Source organism: Clinocottus analis, unplaced genomic scaffold (assembly GCF_023055335.1).
Source record: "Clinocottus analis isolate CAN_PGR_092001 unplaced genomic scaffold, fCliAna1.0.p SCAF_8, whole genome shotgun sequence".
NCBI lineage: Eukaryota > Metazoa > Chordata > Actinopteri > Perciformes > Cottidae > Clinocottus > Clinocottus analis.
The window spans coordinates 21309471-21329135 of NW_027176240.1; the positions used below are offsets into that span (position 1 = coordinate 21309471).

The 19665-nt window shown below is 43.4% G+C and overlaps 1 protein-coding gene across 1 annotated transcript in view; it reads right to left on the bottom strand.

Annotated features, from left to right (window-relative positions):
* Positions 1–227: 227 nt before the first annotated feature.
* slc18a2 (solute carrier family 18 member 2) overlaps positions 228–19665 on the bottom strand; it is a 21164-nt gene continuing 1726 nt past the window's right edge. Inside the window, exons 2-15 of the mRNA XM_068568249.1 lie at positions 18863–19193; positions 13681–13739; positions 13490–13573; positions 12863–12955; positions 11676–11765; positions 11483–11526; positions 9833–9893; positions 7668–7763; positions 6002–6080; positions 4970–5021; positions 4416–4479; positions 4209–4328; positions 3405–3538; positions 228–1337 (exon numbers count right to left, since the gene is read on the bottom strand). Coding sequence (XP_068424350.1) covers positions 1230–1337; positions 3405–3538; positions 4209–4328; positions 4416–4479; positions 4970–5021; positions 6002–6080; positions 7668–7763; positions 9833–9893; positions 11483–11526; positions 11676–11765; positions 12863–12955; positions 13490–13573; positions 13681–13739; positions 18863–19193 — 1415 coding nt within the window. The 3' untranslated portion in view covers positions 228–1229. The remainder of the gene's footprint in view (positions 1338–3404; positions 3539–4208; positions 4329–4415; positions 4480–4969; positions 5022–6001; positions 6081–7667; positions 7764–9832; positions 9894–11482; positions 11527–11675; positions 11766–12862; positions 12956–13489; positions 13574–13680; positions 13740–18862; positions 19194–19665) is intronic.

The window sequence follows — 19665 nt, forward strand, 5'->3', positions numbered from 1 at the left end:
CGTTAGCACCAACAGGCTCTCGTTAGCACCAACAGGCTCCCGTTAGCACCAACAGGCTCTCGTTAGCGCCAACAGGCTCCCGTTAGCACCAACAGGCTCTCGTTAGCACCAACAGGCTCCCGTTAGCACCAACAGGCTCTCGTTAGCGCCAACAGGCTCCCGTTAGCGCCAACAGGCTCTTGTTAGCACCAACAGGCTCCCTTTAGCCTCCCGTTAGCACCTCTACTTAAGATCCAGGGCTCCGTTTAGATGTCCGTAATTGTTTAACGGGTAGTCAACGTAAACGCGTAACGAGCAGAAACTGACACGCATCCTAGCTTAACGTTCATAGCTAACACGAGATGGTTCCCAGCGTCGGGGTGAAATGTCGGACCACTGATCAGGAATCGGTCTTTGACGAGTTGGTAGCGAGAAGGTTTTGCCCACACGCGTGTCTCTAATGAAAACCCGTTCTCGGCCTGGTTCTCCCTGCCGCTGAGGTAAATAAAGGCCACTATTTGGGAATTTACAGTATTAATGATTTATTAAATCAAAACATTACCCACAGCAACTTTAAATGATCTTTTTAACCGAAGTTGCCACAATGCTAGGTTTCTGTAGCTTCGGTTTCTGAGGAGGACGTGGTTCCTCATCCTTTTCTCAAGCTGCTCCAACGTGTTGACTTGAGTCCTAAGTTTGTACTTTTCTAGCTACATCAATGCAAAGGAGGATCATAGATCGGACCGACGAGTCTTCTCGGACTTTAAACAAAGAAACTGTTTCTTGACATACCACACAATTACCCAATATAATACCAACTTGCACAAGGTCTGTTAATAATGTTCTAGACAGTATCATGGACGTACAGAAAATAAAAAGGAGACTTTTAATAGCTGACACATAAATTAAGAAAGATTTGTATCCAAAATAAACCAGCAAAGCGTACTTGTTGCTCAGCACCCTTCTACCTAAAAAGTGCTTTTTGACACATCTCTCTACTGAATAAGGCTGTCGGCTAAAAAAATATCTCTCACACAATGCGCTTGCAACCACAGATCAAGAACAACTTTGGTTTGCTCCAGTACAACTTCTACGAGGACAAAGAACAGTGAAAACAGAACGCGGGACATTCACATGGAAATATCTTGGCTGTTTTGTTAAATTACAGTTTTTTTTTCTTCTGTGTTCCTTTTTTTTTGTACAACAAAATAGATCCTCTGAAGGGTTACCCTGCGTGGCTTGGCGTCCTGTTAATCATAATCGTCATATTCTGGATCCATGTCCTCACCCTGGTAGTACGTCCCCTGTGTGGAGTAGGACCGTGTCTTCATTGAACAGTTGGTGTCCATCAAAATAGCCTGAAAAGACAATGGCAGGAAAGTGTCGTTTCTGCCACGAGTCAAATACTTTTTGTCACTTCGTAAAACACAGAACGTACATTTATGTATTTGAGGAGGTTCTGTGTTTTAGGTCAAGTTATCCAGATACAGCTATGATCTTTCTAGCTGTGTTTGAAGTGGGAAAACTTGCATGCGTACGCATTATGAAACACTGGACCAGGATATGTCACACAGCTGAATGGATAATATTCCAGTTACTGTTGTAATTTGTCTCTCTGTCTGTGTGATATTTTTCTAATATGTTGTACACACCTCTAAGGACATTGTTATGATTTTTTAATTTTTTTTTAACCATTTCTGCCTCTTTAAAGTTAGTTTCATCCTGACATTCTGACATTAATATGAACCGTCGTCTTTTAAATTTGGTCCATGACCAGAAACCAATATTTTGCTATTTTACTTATTTACAGATTGAAACACTTATTATAAGTTGTTACTTCGGCAACTGTATCAGATTTGGAAAGTATTGCATTTATTTACATTTTATTTAAGAGCAGCAGATACAAAAATACAAAATGTAACATGTGGTCACACCTCCCCGTACGGTCAAAAGTTATGGTTTTGTTACTTTGATCGACTGATTGAAATACTACACATTTAATAAGCATCACTATTGTTTGACCCTGAACACCTCCCACAATAAATAATATTTGGTCACCAATGATTAACCCTCCACATAACTAGTTATTTCCAAATGCATTTAAAAAGACAACTCCTACCATGAAACTTTACTGTAATTTAAAATGTTAAAAAAACATTGACATTAATAAGTGTCAGAAGAACTCTCTGAGTCTCTCTGGACCAAGTGTACGACTGTTTTAATACAAGTTGAACTACAAAAATCATTTCAGTGCAATATGAACAGCCTCTGCTCTGATGCCAGCACGAAAACCACACACACACACACACACACACACACACACACACACACACATACACACACACACACACACACACACGGCAGCGAATATGAATGCAAACAGGATGTGATGGAGGTGATGAGGTGATGAGTGATAGCAGGATGCAGCATGGAGACCAACGCACTAACATGAAGCCAGAGGGATGCAGCTGCACGACGGGTCACAAGCACGCAGGATGGAGGTGTGCATGCAGGTGACGGCAAGCTCAGTGACCGTTCACCCCATTCGTAAAAGGCTGTAAACATGAGAGTCTTTGTTTCTGTTAAGCCCTCGATAGAAACGTCAAAATGCATTCACACGTAGACACACTGGAAAAGTCCCTTACTGTGAGTTACACATGTAAACCGTATGGAAGCTCAGCTTTCTTTCATTACTCTTAACTCTGTATTCATACGTCTTCCTTTTAGCAGAACAGTGTCAAAGCAGCTAAATGAACACAAACTTACATTTAACTATATTGAGGATATTGTTGAAATAACTCATGATTGGCAATGTTTTTTTATCCATTTTCTTTTCTTTTTCTTTTGCTTGTTGAGATGTGAGAAGACTTAGAAAGTGTCTCTTTTGTTGTTTTGAATTCCACATTTTAGCCGCTGTGTAGTTATGAGATATGTATGTACTATATTTATTTACACACTTTATGTACTTAGCATTTTTGCACTTAAATGTCTCAAATGCAACTTTGATTGCTGCTGCCACAACCACATTTCCCTTTGGAGAGGAATAAAATATAAAGTATATATCATATCCTAATAATGCAAAATCTAGCAACACTGCTTATTAAATAAACTGTTTATAAAAGATTGGACATTTTAATGGATCCTTCAGTCACTCATGTCCTACATCAGACTTTGACAAGATGTTTTTTGATAGTTTTAATTTGGGAAGTTAAAACTTTGGCATTTGATGTGTGTTCCATTTCCTGACTTTGGGTTTGTTGATGAACCCGCTTGAGGTTTTGGTTTTAACCAGGATGTTATTATCTGTCCAAAAACTACCAATGCATCCAAATTACAACATTACAATAATTACGTGTGTAAAATAATATGTCTTTGTGTTCATGTACGATTTGATTGACTGTTTTTAAGTGTGTTTTGGATCTCACAATTTTCTCTTCTTGTCCCGGTGGATTCCTGAGGAAGATGCAGAGAGGAGCAAAGGTAATGTCCACGATCCCAATGATGGTCAACATCCAGGCGAAACCGATGTGCTCAGCTATGACGCCTCCGATGGACGGCCCTGCGTGAGTCGTGGACAGACGGCACGCTGGGTTAGTTTGGTTGGTGAGGCTATGTGCAGCTAGCTACAGGAACGTGACCGGGTCAGTTTAGGTTAGCTAGTGAGGCTATGTGCTGCTAGCTACAGGAACGTGACCGGGTCAGTTTAGGTTAGCTAGTGAGGCTATGTGCTGCTAGCTACAGGAACGTGACCGGGTCAGTTTAGGTTAGCTAGTGAGGCTATGTGCTGCTAGCTACAGGAACGTGACCGGGTCAGTTTAGGTTAGCTAGTGAGGCTATGTGCAGCTAGCTACAGGAACGTGACCGGGTCAGTTTAGGTTAGCTAGTGAGGCTATGTGCAGCTAGCTACAGGAACGTGACCGGGTCAGTTTAGGTTAGCTAGTGAGGCTATGTGCTGGTAGCTACAGGAACGTGACCGGGTCAGTTTAGGTTAGCTAGTGAGGCTATGTGCTGCTAGCTACAGGAACGTGACCGGGTCAGTTTAGGTTAGCTAGTGAGGCTATGTGCTGCTAGCTACACGAACGTGACTGGGTCAGTTTAGGTTAGCTAATGAGGCTATGTGCTGCTAACTTGGGGTAACGTAGCCACGCCCCCTTTCTGCCGGAAGGCACGTTGGAGGCAGCATAACCTGGAGATTAATATGCTTGCTGAGGTTTTCGGGTCCTTCTTACCTAAAGCAAATCCCAAGCAGAGAGCCACATCAGCAATGGCATACACACTTCCATAGACGGACACGTGTCGCAGGTCCACCAGGTGAGCCATGATGGGCATCATCGAGGAGTCCACCATGCCTGTAACACACCACAAACAATACATGTCTCACACACTCAGAGGGGGGACGGACTTTTTTAGCATAGCATTACATTTAGCAGACCTACCGAGGCCGAGGCCAATGGCAGTGTTTGGACCAATCAGACCGTAGATGTTTTTGGCAAATGGAACCTACAACACAGAGACAAACATCAGAGCATGTAGTCCATTGACGTCAGCGTTATGATCGTTGTACACTCAGATTGGTGGTATATGATTTGGAAAATAATGAGAACATTCTGGTAGTTTTTATTTTTACTCGAGAAACACTTTGGTCAAAACACTTTGGTTCCAACCCACTCACTGCTTTTTTTGGTTCATGGAAATCATAACCTGGTTTTGAGAAAATAAACCGTTGACACTAAAGCACTTTAAAAATCCACATTCAGGGGATCTACTGTTGTTTTTCTACTGGCTGGGGAAATATTTCTGAACACATTCACTATTATTACGATTACAACACACCCTACAAATCCTCTTTAGAATTCAGCTATTTGAAACTGCTCCATTTAAACTCTTTAGGGACACACCAGTGCTGAAGTATCCCATTGGTTATATGTGAATTCACTCTAATGGTCTGCCTCATACTTACACATATCATATTCTTCTACCTCATACTTACACATATCATACTGATTCCAACCAAGATCATTCCAATGACAGCACAGAGCCATCTGTAAGAGAGAGAGGACAAGAGCAGCGCTATCTAACCAATAATCTGAGCTTCAAGTTACACATGGATCCTCTGTTTCTCACGCTGACACGTCACCTCCCAGCGCTAACCACAGCTGAGTTTCAACCCTTTCATCAAAGCTTCTGAAGTTGAAATGAAAGAATAATAACAGATTATTGAACGTATTTTCAAGTTATGCTAATTAGCTAGCTTATTCACGTGATCTGCGTTTGTCGCCACGTTAATTTTTGTTCTCGTGAACGGCCGAATGGTATGTCACTTTAAATGTTGCCACCGCAAGGGATTGTGGGTCGGCATCATCTCTTTGTTTTTCTTCCGTAAAGGCAGGTCTAGTGGTTCCTATGCTAAAGGAGCTAAGTTAGGAAGCATGCAGCTCCTTTCCTTTGCGTTTAGAGAATTCGACCAACACTTTAGGTACCAGGTCATTTCCCTCGGTTAGGAAGGTTCTTAACCTAAAAGGACTATTCACATCTTCATTTTACTGGTTTCTTGGATGTCGTTCTCAATGTGGCTGCAGGGCGCCGTGTGGAAAAGCCTTTTTGTGACATTAGCTTATGCATGCTAAGTATTAGGTGTGTATTACAATTAGAAACCTGACTCTCCATCATACAACATTTGCAAAATAATTATGGAATAAACCCTATATCTATATTAAAAAAAGTACAATAAACAAACTGCAATGGGCATATTAAGGCAATATATTAATTAATTACAAGTCTTAGCCTTTGAAACTATTCACATACAATTCATTCATACTTTCTCTTCTCACACACACACATAACTCCCACAATGCTGGGTGTAACCTGTGTTATCAAGGTCTCAATAAAGCCAGACTCACAAGCACTAAAAACACCGAAAACTCATTTAGAGGAGCGGAAACAGATATCACATCCAGAGAGAGAGAGAGAGAGAGAGACACAGAGGAGACAGAGCATAGATAAGGATAATTTCTCTCCCTACCTTCCAATTTTGAGCGCCAGCCGGCCAAAGATGAAGGTTCCAATAAGGTAGGAGATGGATGCCGGTAAGAAAGCGATGCCTGCGCCGCAGACAGACACAGAGGAGGGAGATGAAGGTGTGGACGCAGCCTCTCCAAGATAAGCAGATCTCTATCAGGGCCTCATCACTGAGCCGCTGTACGTCTTCCATTGTCTGTAATGAAGACTTGTGCTTTCCACCTGCCAGCACACGGCACCCTAATATCCTGTTTCCCTCTCGCCCTTTTTTTTTTTATCTGACCGAGACTTCATATACAAGCGACTGGAACAAACCAATAACAGTGGAAGCAGCAGGGAGCCTCTGTATGGAAAATATCTAGCGGGATAAACGACACGTTTGCACTGCGTCAATTCACGAGGTAAAACATGTGTGTAAACTGTGTTAAGGTGAAGCAATTATTGTGTAAAAGTTACGTGATAGCAACTAGAGAAACTGAGTGATGACCCTCAGCAACGGAGTCAATGCAAATGGGTTTTTGCTAGTTTTGTTTTGTTAGGGTAGCTTTTTGTTGGAAGAAAAACATATTTACTCTTGATTAAGTACTCTACTGTTAAATTCATAATCATGTATTAGTTTAATATCATTTAATGTAGTATTAGAAGGCCGGTGACTTTTCATTGAACTCTCTCTCCCATGTTGATATCTACACACCAACTTGTCTCCTGATGAGTCACGAGACAGCCAGTGTCGATATGTCTCTGTTTAAGGAACATATGGACACCTGTTGCCTTGTGATGTCGGCCATGACGCCATGACGTTGACTACTGGGAAGAGCTCATGATAAAGCCATGAAGACGTCACGCACTGATGGACATTTGTATTTCAGATGGTAGCGTCATGTTGTACGCCTAAAAAACGTTTGAGCAACTCTTTAAGTGACTGACATCCCTGTGTGGAGGGAGACATGGATCACATGACTTTTCAATGACACATGCCAGTAGAGGAAGACGGTACTTTAAATATGTTGATATGGCAGAAAGAAGTCCCTGGAAGTTAGTCTCAGGACAACATTTGAAGCCCAGATTCAGGGCCTTGTTTCTGTGGAACTGAATTATCTGAACTGAACAATTAACCCGATTGAACACTGACTCTGACCTCAGTTCGGCGCCCTGACAGCGAGGAACCAATCAGCAGGAAGCGGAGCTGTTTTCACACTAAGAGGAAGTATTGCTAGGTCAAGAAGTCAGGCGGACAATGGGCCGTGTTGCTCCTGCTACGTCGATGATGGTTTGCCTGAAACCCCTCTGGACCTGGTCCAGGAGAAGCCAGGCCAACCTTTGGTGTTCTTTGGACTTGATTAACAGCATTTTTATCCAATCACATTTTCCCTATCTTCTTATGTGCAAGATTTATGGAAATAAACTGGGAATTTTGGAGCGCTTGCATAATGTCCACAACGATGGACTACTTGCATAGCATTTTTTATCCTAGGGTTAAAAACAGTGTAACACCAGTCTTGTGCAACACCACCTCCAACTAGGACCTCATTACCAAACGTATAATTTAATTGTGTGGGTCCTCTTAAGTGGTTGCATTTTTTAAGGACTCAAAGCTGTGTGAACATTTTGGTGCTGTGACGACACTTCCTGCATAGTGTGTGTCTACTTAGTGAGTACTCTGTGAATACCTAGCTGCCATTTCCAGGAACACATGGTCTCCATCATCCAGATCGGCAGCGTTGGCTCCAGCATGGCAATGGCCATATTTCCAAAACAAAGGGCACCTGGCGAGGAAGATTGAGGATAAGTGGGCGCAGTGTCAATTATGGTCTGTTTTTGTTCCTCTGTCCTTATTTGTTACTTCTCCGACCTCCACGTACAAACACAGCCTGCACTCGATGTGACTGTGTTGTCACAGTAATTGACGTGATGGGAAAAGCTAACTCGCACACAAATGCAATTTTATAGCCACATGCATTTGTATTAGCTGACCTGCGAGGTACATGTGGTCACCACACTGTTGATTCCTAGTCATAGCTGGAAAAGAAACCATCACCAGGTGAAGAGAACCAGTTCGCACTTCCGTTTGTTGACCTAAGTGGACCCCATTGGAAGCAATTTGATCCTCTGTCGTTTCTGAGGACCTGAATCAGAACGGGATATTGTCTCTCCTCTTTCTGGATACCAGGAGCCGAGGTCTGTGTGTCGTGCTGTGTGAATTTTAAGGCAGATTTGTGTCCTTTAATCCATACTGAGTCCGATTTGACCCCATACGGGTGAGTCTCACACACACAAAACCCTTCACACTTGACGACCCACATGTTACTTGACTTAAACCATATCACTGGCGCCTCATTGGATGAGGGCCACACATGGGAGCCCTGCGATACGGTCATGACGTCACTGGAATTATATAGATCCACCTCCCATCTACTCGAAGGTACCACATCAGTCACAGTCCACTACCCTTTACCCGGCAGTGCAACATCACTTGCTAAGCCTCTGCAGGCCCGAGTCAACCGACCTCCCATTCACGACCGCACATCTGCGGTCCACTCCGGGTCCTCCACCCTCCATCCCTCACCCCACATCCCGCCCAGCGATTAAAGTCCCACTAATGCACACTACCAACCTTCATTGACTGTCTCAGTGCTTCTCGCCCCACAGGTTTCAACCGATCGCAATTACACCTGGACAGCGATCCTGCTTGACGTCCATGTCGTCCCTTACCCCTCGACCCTCTTCCCTCGATGCCACTGGCGGCTGCACGCCTTCAACTGGTTTACCACAAACCCGCCTCTTTCTTCCCTCATCTGTTACCCCTCTTCCCTTATCCCTAACCTCTCGACCCTCATCCCCCCTTCTATCGTCCCCTTTTCTTTCTCGACCCCTCCTCCAGTCGAGAACCCAACAGGTTCAGAATAAACCCTTCTAAAAGACGCCATCTACCTACTACCTCAAGTAGTCGTCGAATCGCCACCATAAACTGTTTTTGGGGGCTCCGCATTCAGCCTCAACCCACTCGCACATATCCATGCGGCGTAACAGTCTCTATAAAGCTGAACTGCACTCCACACCTAACCATCCGCCTCTCACTTCAGACCTTTTACAGCTACACCCCGCCTACACCACCATCCATCACTGCCAACGCAGCAAAACCAACCAACACGGTCCACCTCAAGCCAGCGTCTGACTGGACTAAGTCCATACAAACCGAACCGCGACTCCTTAATCTCTAACCACCAGACGGCAGCAGCCTCTCATCGCACCCCATTCCACCCACTCTTCAGGACTGCCCTCCACCCTTCCCGCACCTTCAACCATCCCTCACCCCGGTCTGGTTCCTTGACTTTCCGTCGCACAATAAACGATCTGTTAACTCGTATCGCTGTTGCCGTGGTCATCATTCGGGAGCAAAGACCAGGCCCCCAAATTCGGCCAAACAGCCGAGTCTTAAGTCCTCAAACGCATCGAACACGTCCACTTCCTCTTCGACTCGGTTCCGACATCCCGCCCACCCAACCCCGTTCTTCTCTTATCCCTCTTTCCCTTTCTCTCCCACGAGACTCGAGGATCATCGGTGGACTCTGCACAGCCAGAGCTTCAAATGAGATAGCCCTTCACTAGTCTTCACCCCCGCCGTTCCCTCTAGCCACCGGACGGCAGCAGCCTCTCATCGCACCCCTTCACCCTTCTCTTCACGACCCCCTCTAACCTTCCCGTTGGCGCACCTTCAACCATCCCTCGACCCCGGTCTGATACCTTGACCCGACCCAATATCCCACTGATGCTTCTCCTAAGTGGGGGGACGTTAGGTTTCCTCACATCGACTGTGCTGCTGTTGTGTTCTTACCAGCTGCGACTATAATGTATGGATCCTTCATTAGTGTCAACAGCGGGGTCCCTTTCTGACTCTGTGGAGGACAAAGGCACAACAACACATTAATGCTTATGCCGTCGCTCTCAACCAAACAAGACTCCAGGAAAGGTTTCACATCGAAGCAGATCCTGCTTTTGTCCAAGCAGATTCAAATAATTGTAATACTTCCTTTGTTTGCCATGCACTCTGCTAATACACTAGCTAAAATAGCTAAATAAAACCTTTGAGGACTAACCTAGGAGTTGGTTGGCAATACTTAACGATAGTATTTGTATCAGTAATTACTGTAATATAATAATGCCATTTCATGCACAGCCTCTCTGAAGACAATTCTATTATTTTCCAATAAATCTAAATCCCAAAATCCTTCTACCCAAAGACAGAGATCAGCTTGTTCTGCTAAATACAAGCAGAACAAGCTGATCCCAGATATTCTTATTCATATTCTTATCTTTAATAACGGGTTGCAGTCTTCACAGACGTTCTTCTCTCTACTTTCAAACTTGCATACGCTACAGGATTTGGACATAATGGCCCATCACACACGACTTATATCTATAAGACGCTTGCAGCAGATCACAAGATCTCTGTCACATGATCTCATGTGGAAAATGAGAACAAAACAGAAACTGAGCTACAGCAACACAAAACAAAAGCAAATGGCAGACGTCTCGATGAGAAATAATTCAGTTTAACTGTCAGTTTTAAAATTAGGCTTTCAGTTTACATTTGAGCAGGACTACTGCGTATCGCTGCAAGTGTCTGTGAAACCTTATTAAAATGTCTGAGAGCGCTCCGGGGCATTTGTTTTTCTCTCCAGAAATTCATAAGACAAAGGAAATTGAATGATAAAATCCGCTAATGATATTTTTGTTGGTTTTGCTTCCACCTGCGTATTTGTTTAGTTCTTCCCACTAATCCATCACCTGAGGTGTCGTTGTGGCAAGAAGCAGCAGAGCATTATTCCTCTCTTTCTGAATGAGTCATTACTTCATGTTAAAAACTGTCTGAGTTGACTGAAGCCTCTTCTTTCATCTCATATGTTTTACCTCTGTATGGATAATACATGTATTTACCTTAACCATCATTTAAGGAGATTGCAACATGGCTGACATCTACGGCTCCTCCATGTTTTACATCAGACTGCATTAAAACTCATTAATGTTCATTTTCTAGATACTTTTTTCAAGTACCCTTCTAGTTGCCTGTGTTATCTTGGTTGACAGATAATAATACCCATCTTTAATAATATACTTGTGCTTATTGTTATTCCTTGTATGTGTAAGTACTTGGCAATAAACACTTATTATATTCAGACATATATTGCAGTTCACTTTGCTGCTGTAATTCAGATTATGTGTTTTTTATACAGCCATTTTAACTTTTGCTTGAAATGAATTGCAGAATTTAAGGTGTAATGTCGGGGACTATAAAGTACTTTAAACTCGCGTCAAGTTAACGTTTTTTTTTCATACAGTTAGTCCAAGCCATGGGTTTTGTTGCATGTAATCCGTCTCTTCACTTCCTGTATTTATTATCCAATACAAACATTGTCTTTAAAAGGTTATCTTACTGAAGTCAAATGAAGTTCAGGAAATGTAATATGAAGGAACACAAACTGACCTCTGGTTGGATCCTGTTGGGTTTAAACACAGAGAGCTGCAGAGCTGTGGACACACACAGGGAACCAACAGAATGAGCCAAACAATCCCAACGGTAGTATTCTTAAATATATATGAAATGATGTTGAACAAATACATCATTCCACCATCCTAGAAGACTTTTGGTCTGGACGTAAGAAGCAATGCAACTGTACCTCCATCGAACAAAGCCAGGAACGCCAGAAAGAGGAAAGGAGCGGTTTTCCCAATGAACTCGTACATCACGCTGCCGAACGGGGGTCCAACTGTTGGAGAGAGATCGACGTTATAATCTCTGCATTTGTTCCCCTTCAAGACAGAAGACAGCTCACGTTGCAAAGGTTTGAGGTTGGTTGTGGATTAATTTAACTTGATTCAACATGAGATAGTTGAAACAATGAGATAGAGGACACATTTTAATTTGTTTATCAAACAAGTGGAACAATACCCTTGAACGGTACATTATGGACGATACAGTACTGCCTCTCGTACCTTATTGCTTAATTATAATACGGATGGATGAAATCAAGCATTCTGATTGGTTGAGTGAGTCACAGGGTGTACTTTATTCAGCCATAAAGTACTGCACCACCTGTTTACATTAGCAGAGCGTTTCATATCATAGTGGACTCATAATAACAGGTAGATTTAAATTAGACTGTTAGTTGTTATTTCAGTTACCAAACATGTGTAGCCGAGGGTTTCTCTCGCGCCTATACTTGTATAATAATAATAAAATAACAACACGCTGCTCTGTTAGGTTAGACAAGATGGTAACCCCTTTATGCTTGTCTCCCTCTTCAATCAAACAAACCCTCTTTTCCCCCTCCACAATAAAAGCCCCAGCTGTTTATGCACACAATATAATAGCTTACACATGTTTCGTTGCTGGTAACCGCATAATAAAGGCAATAAGGTACTCGAGGAAGTACTGTATTGTCAATAATATACAGTTGAACTGTACATTATTGACAATACAGTACTGCCTCTCGCCCCTTATTCCGTTCCCTCCCCCTTCACAATAAAAGCCCCAGCTGTTGACGTACACAATATAATAGCTTACACATGTTTCGTTGCTGGTAACCGTATCATAAAGGCAATAAGGTACTCAAGACAGTACTGTACATTATTGACAATACGGTACTGCCTCTCGCCCCTTATTCCATTTACCCCTCCACAATAAAAGCCCCAGCTGTTTATGCACACAATATAATAGCTTACACATGCTTCGTCGCTGGTAACTGTATTATAAAGGCAATAAGGTACTCGAGGAAGTACTGAATTGTCAATAACATACAGTTGAACTGTACATTATTGACTATACAGTACTGCTTCTCGTCCCTTATTGCTTAAGTACACATACTTAGCACTCCCAATGCCAGACCGCCTAAGGCGAACCCCATGGCACTACTTCTCTCCGCATCATCTGTGTACACACTCGCAAGCATTCCCATCCCTGAAACACAAAGATGAACATGAAAGGTAACACAACCGTTCCTGACACAGGGCAGCACAAAAGTTACACTGTCAATGACATTTTTAACTAAAAGAAACCCTCATATACGTTCCAGTTATGCCAAAGTGGGTATTTAGCTGAAGTCTTCGTCACTGAAAGGGAAAGTTTGGATGTTATGACGTGGGGTTGTTCAAGGTCTTCTTTAACTTAAAGAAAGACCCACTTGAATAAATCAATACCACCTGCGGTTGACATGTTTCTAGATGTCTTTTGTCTGATACACCCTTCAACAATATGAATTTTGGAAAACCTTATAACGCCCCTTCAATGGGCTGATGACATATAAAGTAGATTTAAAGTAGTTTATCCTGTTGGAGCACCGAAGAAAGCAACTTCGCCTTTTCCTGCAAACGTTACACTCCTTCCTTTGGATCGTCTTGCCTTGCAACGTCAAGGCTACGAGCATCCCATAATGCAACACTGATTTAAATGAACAGGAGTACGTCACACAGAACGCAGAGAAGAAGAGCTTACCAGCCACCGACGAGCAGGAGGAGCCCACGCCTTGCATCGACCTGGCCAGAAACAGCAGAAAGTAGCTGGACGAGAAGGCGAACACTAAAGACAACACACACACACACACACACACACACACACACACGTCATCAGGCATGACGCTGGCGTTCTGATGTTGTGATGATTACGACGTGTCGGCTGGAGCTTACTGATCGTAGAGATGAACATGATGCAGAAGCCAGCGAATAACGGGATTTGATATCCGATTCTGAAACGGACAAAGAGAAGAAAGACGGACGGATGAAATATCTCCACAAATAAACATGAAATGAATTCAGTCAAAGATGAAACTCTCTCTGTTCAGCTTACTCTCTCTTTCTGAAGTAGTGACACCTAAAATATATAATAACTACACACTATTTATCATTAATAACGCATGAATAAACACTTAATTTATCATTTATGAAGCATTGTTCCAACATGAACACCCATTAAATGTTTTATTCTTGATTAATAAGCTTGACTATTGAGTTTCATCATTGGGGTTTTATATCTAAATGATGGATTCTCCATTTGGAAAATAAATAATATATATAAAAAACTAATTGTTAAGAACTTATAGATGATGCACTAATGTTAACATGTGCTTTATAAACATGTTTTAGTACTGCAATTCATGATGAATTCAGGTACTTACTAGTCGCTAGTTAGGTATTAGTTAAGTATGTTGTGTGACCTCATCTACAGGGAGGATCTATAATTTACAACAAATTAATAAATGACATCGAAAGTTAACACAAGTTATCTTCTGAACAGAAATAAAGAACATTAATATGTTGTTAATGTTGGAACTATGCTTTAAAAAATGATGAATTAAGTGTTTACTCATGCTTTATTAACGATAAATAGTGTGTAAGTATTATAAAATGTTAAATGATCGAGGTTTATTTAAATGAAAGGTGCTTCAGCTTGTGAGTGCAGATATCACTGTACACCCAGTACGCATGAGGTGAGTAATACAACCTTGTACTGATACCAAAACATCACCTAAAAGTCAAATATATGAGGGACGAGTAACGCCGTGAACACAAAGCACATTTAGAAATGTTCCTGACACATTCTTGCCAGTTTAACCGGAAGAAGGTGACATCTTCTTTCATTAAAACGCTGGAAGCTGTCTTGTATTAGCCCACAGATACCCGGCACGCTCCACTGGCCTTGCATTGTCCTCTGTCAGGAGAAGGTGACTAAAGAGTGCTAATGCTCCTCGCATCCATTACAGCATATCTGAGCGCTCACCTGAGACACATTTCTCTTTCTGTCCTTAACGTTTCCATCTTTAGACTCTCTGCTCTGAATGTCGAGGCTTCACGAGCAGCAAAAAGAACACGTTCATTTATAGCCTTCATTATACTTTTTTTTATATGTTTTATAGTTAACCCGTTGAAAACTGTGGAACCAGCGTTGTCTCCAGGCCTCTTTTCCCTGTTTGAGTCGTCGTAGGAACCCCAAATTAATTCCAATAAATGTATATCTGCAAAAAAAAAAAGACTTTTAAAAGATATTTTGATTTTAACTATGAACATCCAGCATGATATGAGCCAGATTCCCCCAAAAAGCCTCCTGGAGCGTCAATAAGACACCTTTTTGGAAATATTAGGACCTAAAGTATCAGAATCTGTTACAAAAATCACAATAAAACAAAGTCTTGGTCTGTTAGGAAGGAGTTTCAGTCAAGAAACTGCGTCGTTTGGTTCAAAAATGGAAAAATATTACGTATTTTATGCCAAAAGTTGTTTGAATGTTGAATGCTGGGACTCTGTTTTCAAAGTGATATCAGAAGCCCAACCAAGCAAATTAAAATTATAATGGACCTGTATAAGTCAGATAGATAGATAGATAGATAGATAGATAGATAGATAGATAGATAGATAGATAGATAGATAGATAGATAGATACACAATGAATACAAATAACTGCAGTAAAATATTGCAGTAAATACAATAACTGCAGGAAATTAAGCAAATTAAATGTAAACAGTGTGCAAAAAAATGTGCTACTTTGATCCTTTTGACAGTATATTGATGAACCAAAATTACACCTTTATGATGGCAGCAAGTCAAGTCAAGTCTAACTCCACTCTGTAGCTCCAAATCACAACAGATGTTTTCTGATGACGCTTCTGGTAGAGAGCAGGTGAAGGCCACAGGCGCCGTGGGTTCAGAGCTCGGCCTTCAGGCCGTATAGTCACATCACGGGCGGACTGGAGGAACAAGTGTCTGGGGTTTCTGTCACAGACCAACACACTCAATACACGGCGCGTTCAAGCCGGCGTGCCGCCTTCGGCCCGAGCCGGTCCAAGCCGACTTAGAGCCGACGAGGGTCAGCACAGCAAGGGGAGAGCACAACCCGTCACGTCAACAACAATACATGTTGTCCAAATATCAACAAAACCGCCACACTGACCCTGCACAGTGCAGACATGACATGCAGCACAGCTGCAGCGGCAGCAGCAGTGCACCTTGGAGCGGGGAGAAGCACCAGCACCCCCAGGTGCAGCAGTAACAATAGCGCTGTGGCTAATTTATGATTAAATACGACTGCAAATGTAAAAAACTGTAACATAATCAGCATTCAACTCACCAGACGCACTTAAATCTCTGTGGAAAAGGGGTCATCAGTAAGTTCTGAGATTATAGCTTCACTAACCAATCACAGCGCATGGTAATGGTCACATGGTCCCTGTGACCAATCACACGTCTCGGGTCTCCAGAAGGCTCTTCCATGTATTTTAACCAGGCTGCTCTTCCAGAGAGGAAGACAGGTGACGTGTGATTGGATAAAAAATGCTGTTAAACAGGAAGAAGCCATAAAGAGGCCTGAAGGAGCGGGGACATGAGAGAATAAGCTACTATGGACAAATAATTATATTACAATAACCAATTTATACATCCAGCAGGCACAATAGCATTCATTTGAAATAATGTTATAATAGAAAATCTCTTATTCACTGTCATTTCTTTCTGTTTTGGTCTCAAAGACAAGCTGATTATGCCACATGAGAACAGTCTTTTCCTTTATTGAGTTTAAGCATAATTCAGTTTAAGTATATTATGGAAAGTGTTTTGTTCATTGACGAGCGTCACAGCCAATCGCACTCTTTCAAACCTTTATCTCAGCTTTCAAAGTTGTTGAGGTCCCCATTATTTGCATTAATGACACGAAATTCAGAATCACAGAAGACAAAACTCTGTGAAAACCATTAAGTCGTGTTGCAGAAAATAAAAAAACTAAAAGTAGATTTTCCTGCCTGTGGTACTTAAAGCACCAGACCTGATAGGAGAGGTGAACGTCCAACAAGGGATCCATGGATGAAGAGATACAGGTGTTTATCACGTCTCTGTGCCACAGAGGACCATCCAAATGTGTTATACAGAATACAATGGTGACCCTCATAGGGATCTGGAGGATAAACTAAGTCTAGGGATTTGATAGAGGAAGCAGCAGCATGTCTGTAGACTCCATCACCACAATCTAAGACTAATAGAAAGGGATGAATCTGAGTTTGTTACCACAGCATAATGCTGTGTGTGGAGGCTTCAGGATCAATCCTCTCTGTCTTCACCCTGTGCCACCTTTCCATCAAGTAAAGTGCAACTTGTAAACACTCCGTTACCTGGCCGGGACTTCTGGAAAGAGACATTGCAGTTGACTTTTTTAAATGACATCTTTTTGCAATTTGAGCACAAGTCGAGTGCCATGAGCCAGGATGAGAGCGGTTCGATCCCCGGCTCTGCTAGTTACATGACGATGTGTCCTTGTGCAAGACACTTGACCCCCAAATTGCTCCCACAGGCTGTATTTCGACGTAATGAATGTTAGATAATGCTGCTGGGCGGGTGGCACCTTGCTATCAGTGTATAAATGAGTGTGAGTGAGTGAAGGAAGACATGTAGTGCGTTAAAGCTCTTTGAGCAGTCGCCAGACCAGAAAACAAAGTCCTTTGACCCTTTACCTCTGGCTCAAGGAGGCAGAATTCACCATCATGACGATCAGCTCACCTCAATTTGCTGGAGTGTCAAAATCATGGCATAGGAACGCATGCATAACGGCAATGTTTCCCTGTTTGAATCATTGGGGAAGGTTTTTACACCTCTGGGTTAGAGAGACCGGGAAGAGACCTTCTAAGCTTCCATCGGCGTTGATGGCACACGTCGATCCTCGCTCTAGGCCTCTGCTGCACCAGTTTCCAGCCCTGGTGCCGCTTTGGCCCAAATTCGAGTTTCAGCCTTGGCGCCCAAAGTCTTCCCGGACCGCTAAGGGGTGAACGATTTGAACAAGCGGCGGCTGTGAAAAGTCGCCCATAAAACTCTGCGCAATGTTGCACGGAGGTCCTTTAATTTTCACCTCTTCTTCCTCCCCTCATTCTAGGATTCCCCTGCCTCAAGAGACACAATGTCTGGTCCACAGGGGATCTTTCTACCGGCAGTCAACTTCTGCTAAGAAGCACTTTGAGTCCCCTAATCCTCCGCTTCCTGTTTGGAGGATCCTGGACCTTTCTGGTACCCTTACCAACTCGACATTAGCTGTCCAAAGACTCACTTCTCATCCCCCTTCATTGGCTCTATAATTGTGCATAAGGAGGGGAGAAGAATGAAAGACTAATTTAACACTGCTAGCGGCCGTCATGAGTATCTTCTCATGCCGTTCGGTCTCACCTCGCCCCAGATGCAGCAGCCAGGCTCTTTCTTTAACCGTTTCCATTTATTTCTGTCAGCGACCCGTAACCTGAAGCTCGGTCCGGCTTGTTTCACCCCCGAGTCTGACCTCAGCCCTCCCGCCATGCCTTCTTCCAGTGCCGTGGGGGCCGTCACATGCAGCATCGGAGAGAGGGTAAGGCAAGCCCTCGGGGACACTCAGGTACCAGATGTCTGTTCTCCGAACTGGCTGTTTTGACCCTGTGTCCTTCATTTTTTAGGTTGTACGTTGGGCTCTCACTTCTCTGAGCTCCTGGGACACGCAGGATGGGATGCGTCATGAAACAACTCAGAGGGTTGGGGAAAATGTGGCTGCTTGTGATCCGGGTCTGCGGACCAGGAAGTTCATCGGCGTTGGTTGAAAGTTCACGACTTTAAAGTCGGTGGATAATTCAACAAAAGACAACTGAGTCGATGTTGGAAACAAACTTTTAAAGGAAATGCACCTGGCTCTTCTAGTTAGATTATTTTCAAGGGGCCGTCTCAATTCAATCATTAAACATTATATCCCCTAATGGTGTCAGTCTTTGATCTAAAGGCAGGAGCAACGTCCCAGGTTGCCTGAGAAAACCCTCAACCTGTTTCCCCCCACCGGTTACAAGTGCTTCAACACACAGAGAGACACAACACCTACTTGTTTGTGAGTGGCCCGATGAAGGGGTTGGTAATCAGCTGTACGGTGGCCTTGGAGGCGAAAAGCAATCCCACTTTGACGTTCTCACTGGCCGGCGTGTGAGACCCGACGCACTCGGAGGAGTTGAGCGGCGGCGCCGTCGCAGCGGGAGTCGTCGGTGCCGCGTCGGTCGTCCCGGCCGTGGCGTTGGAGCCCGGCGACCTCACGGTGTTGTCGTATAAGGACACGATGCTGTGGAAGGCGGCCGGAGGGCCCGGCGGCGACGAGGTCTGGTTCTGCGACGTCCCGTCTGCCGAGTCCAGGCCGGCCAGGTAACTGGGAAGGATGGGAACTAGCGGGGCAGAAAGAGGCGGGAGGAAATTGATGCAACGCAAACAGCGACCGATGCTAACTAGCATGATGCTAATCCAGCTAAACAAAGAGAGACACCGCGATGAAGCCATGGTTTTTTTGACAAATAAATTGTCACGGGAGGCTCGGAGAGAGGGCCCAAATGCAGATGTGCGTTGAAAGAAAGCAACTTTATTCTTTCCAAAAAAAAAAAGGGGCAGGAAGTGCAGGTGCAGGAAGTGCAGGGGAACAGAGGACAAAACTACAAAATTAAACAGGAACCCAGAAAAACCCAAACCGTGACGAAAATGAAAACGACAAAAAACAAAGTTAAGCCCACGCAGCCCAGTGGTATTTATTATACAGCCAATACAATGGAAGTACAATAAACTCAATGAAATGTTGACAATGGAATGAAACAGAAGCGCGTTGTGGATCCACTCGCTGTTCTCAGGAACAGGAACGGTTGGCCG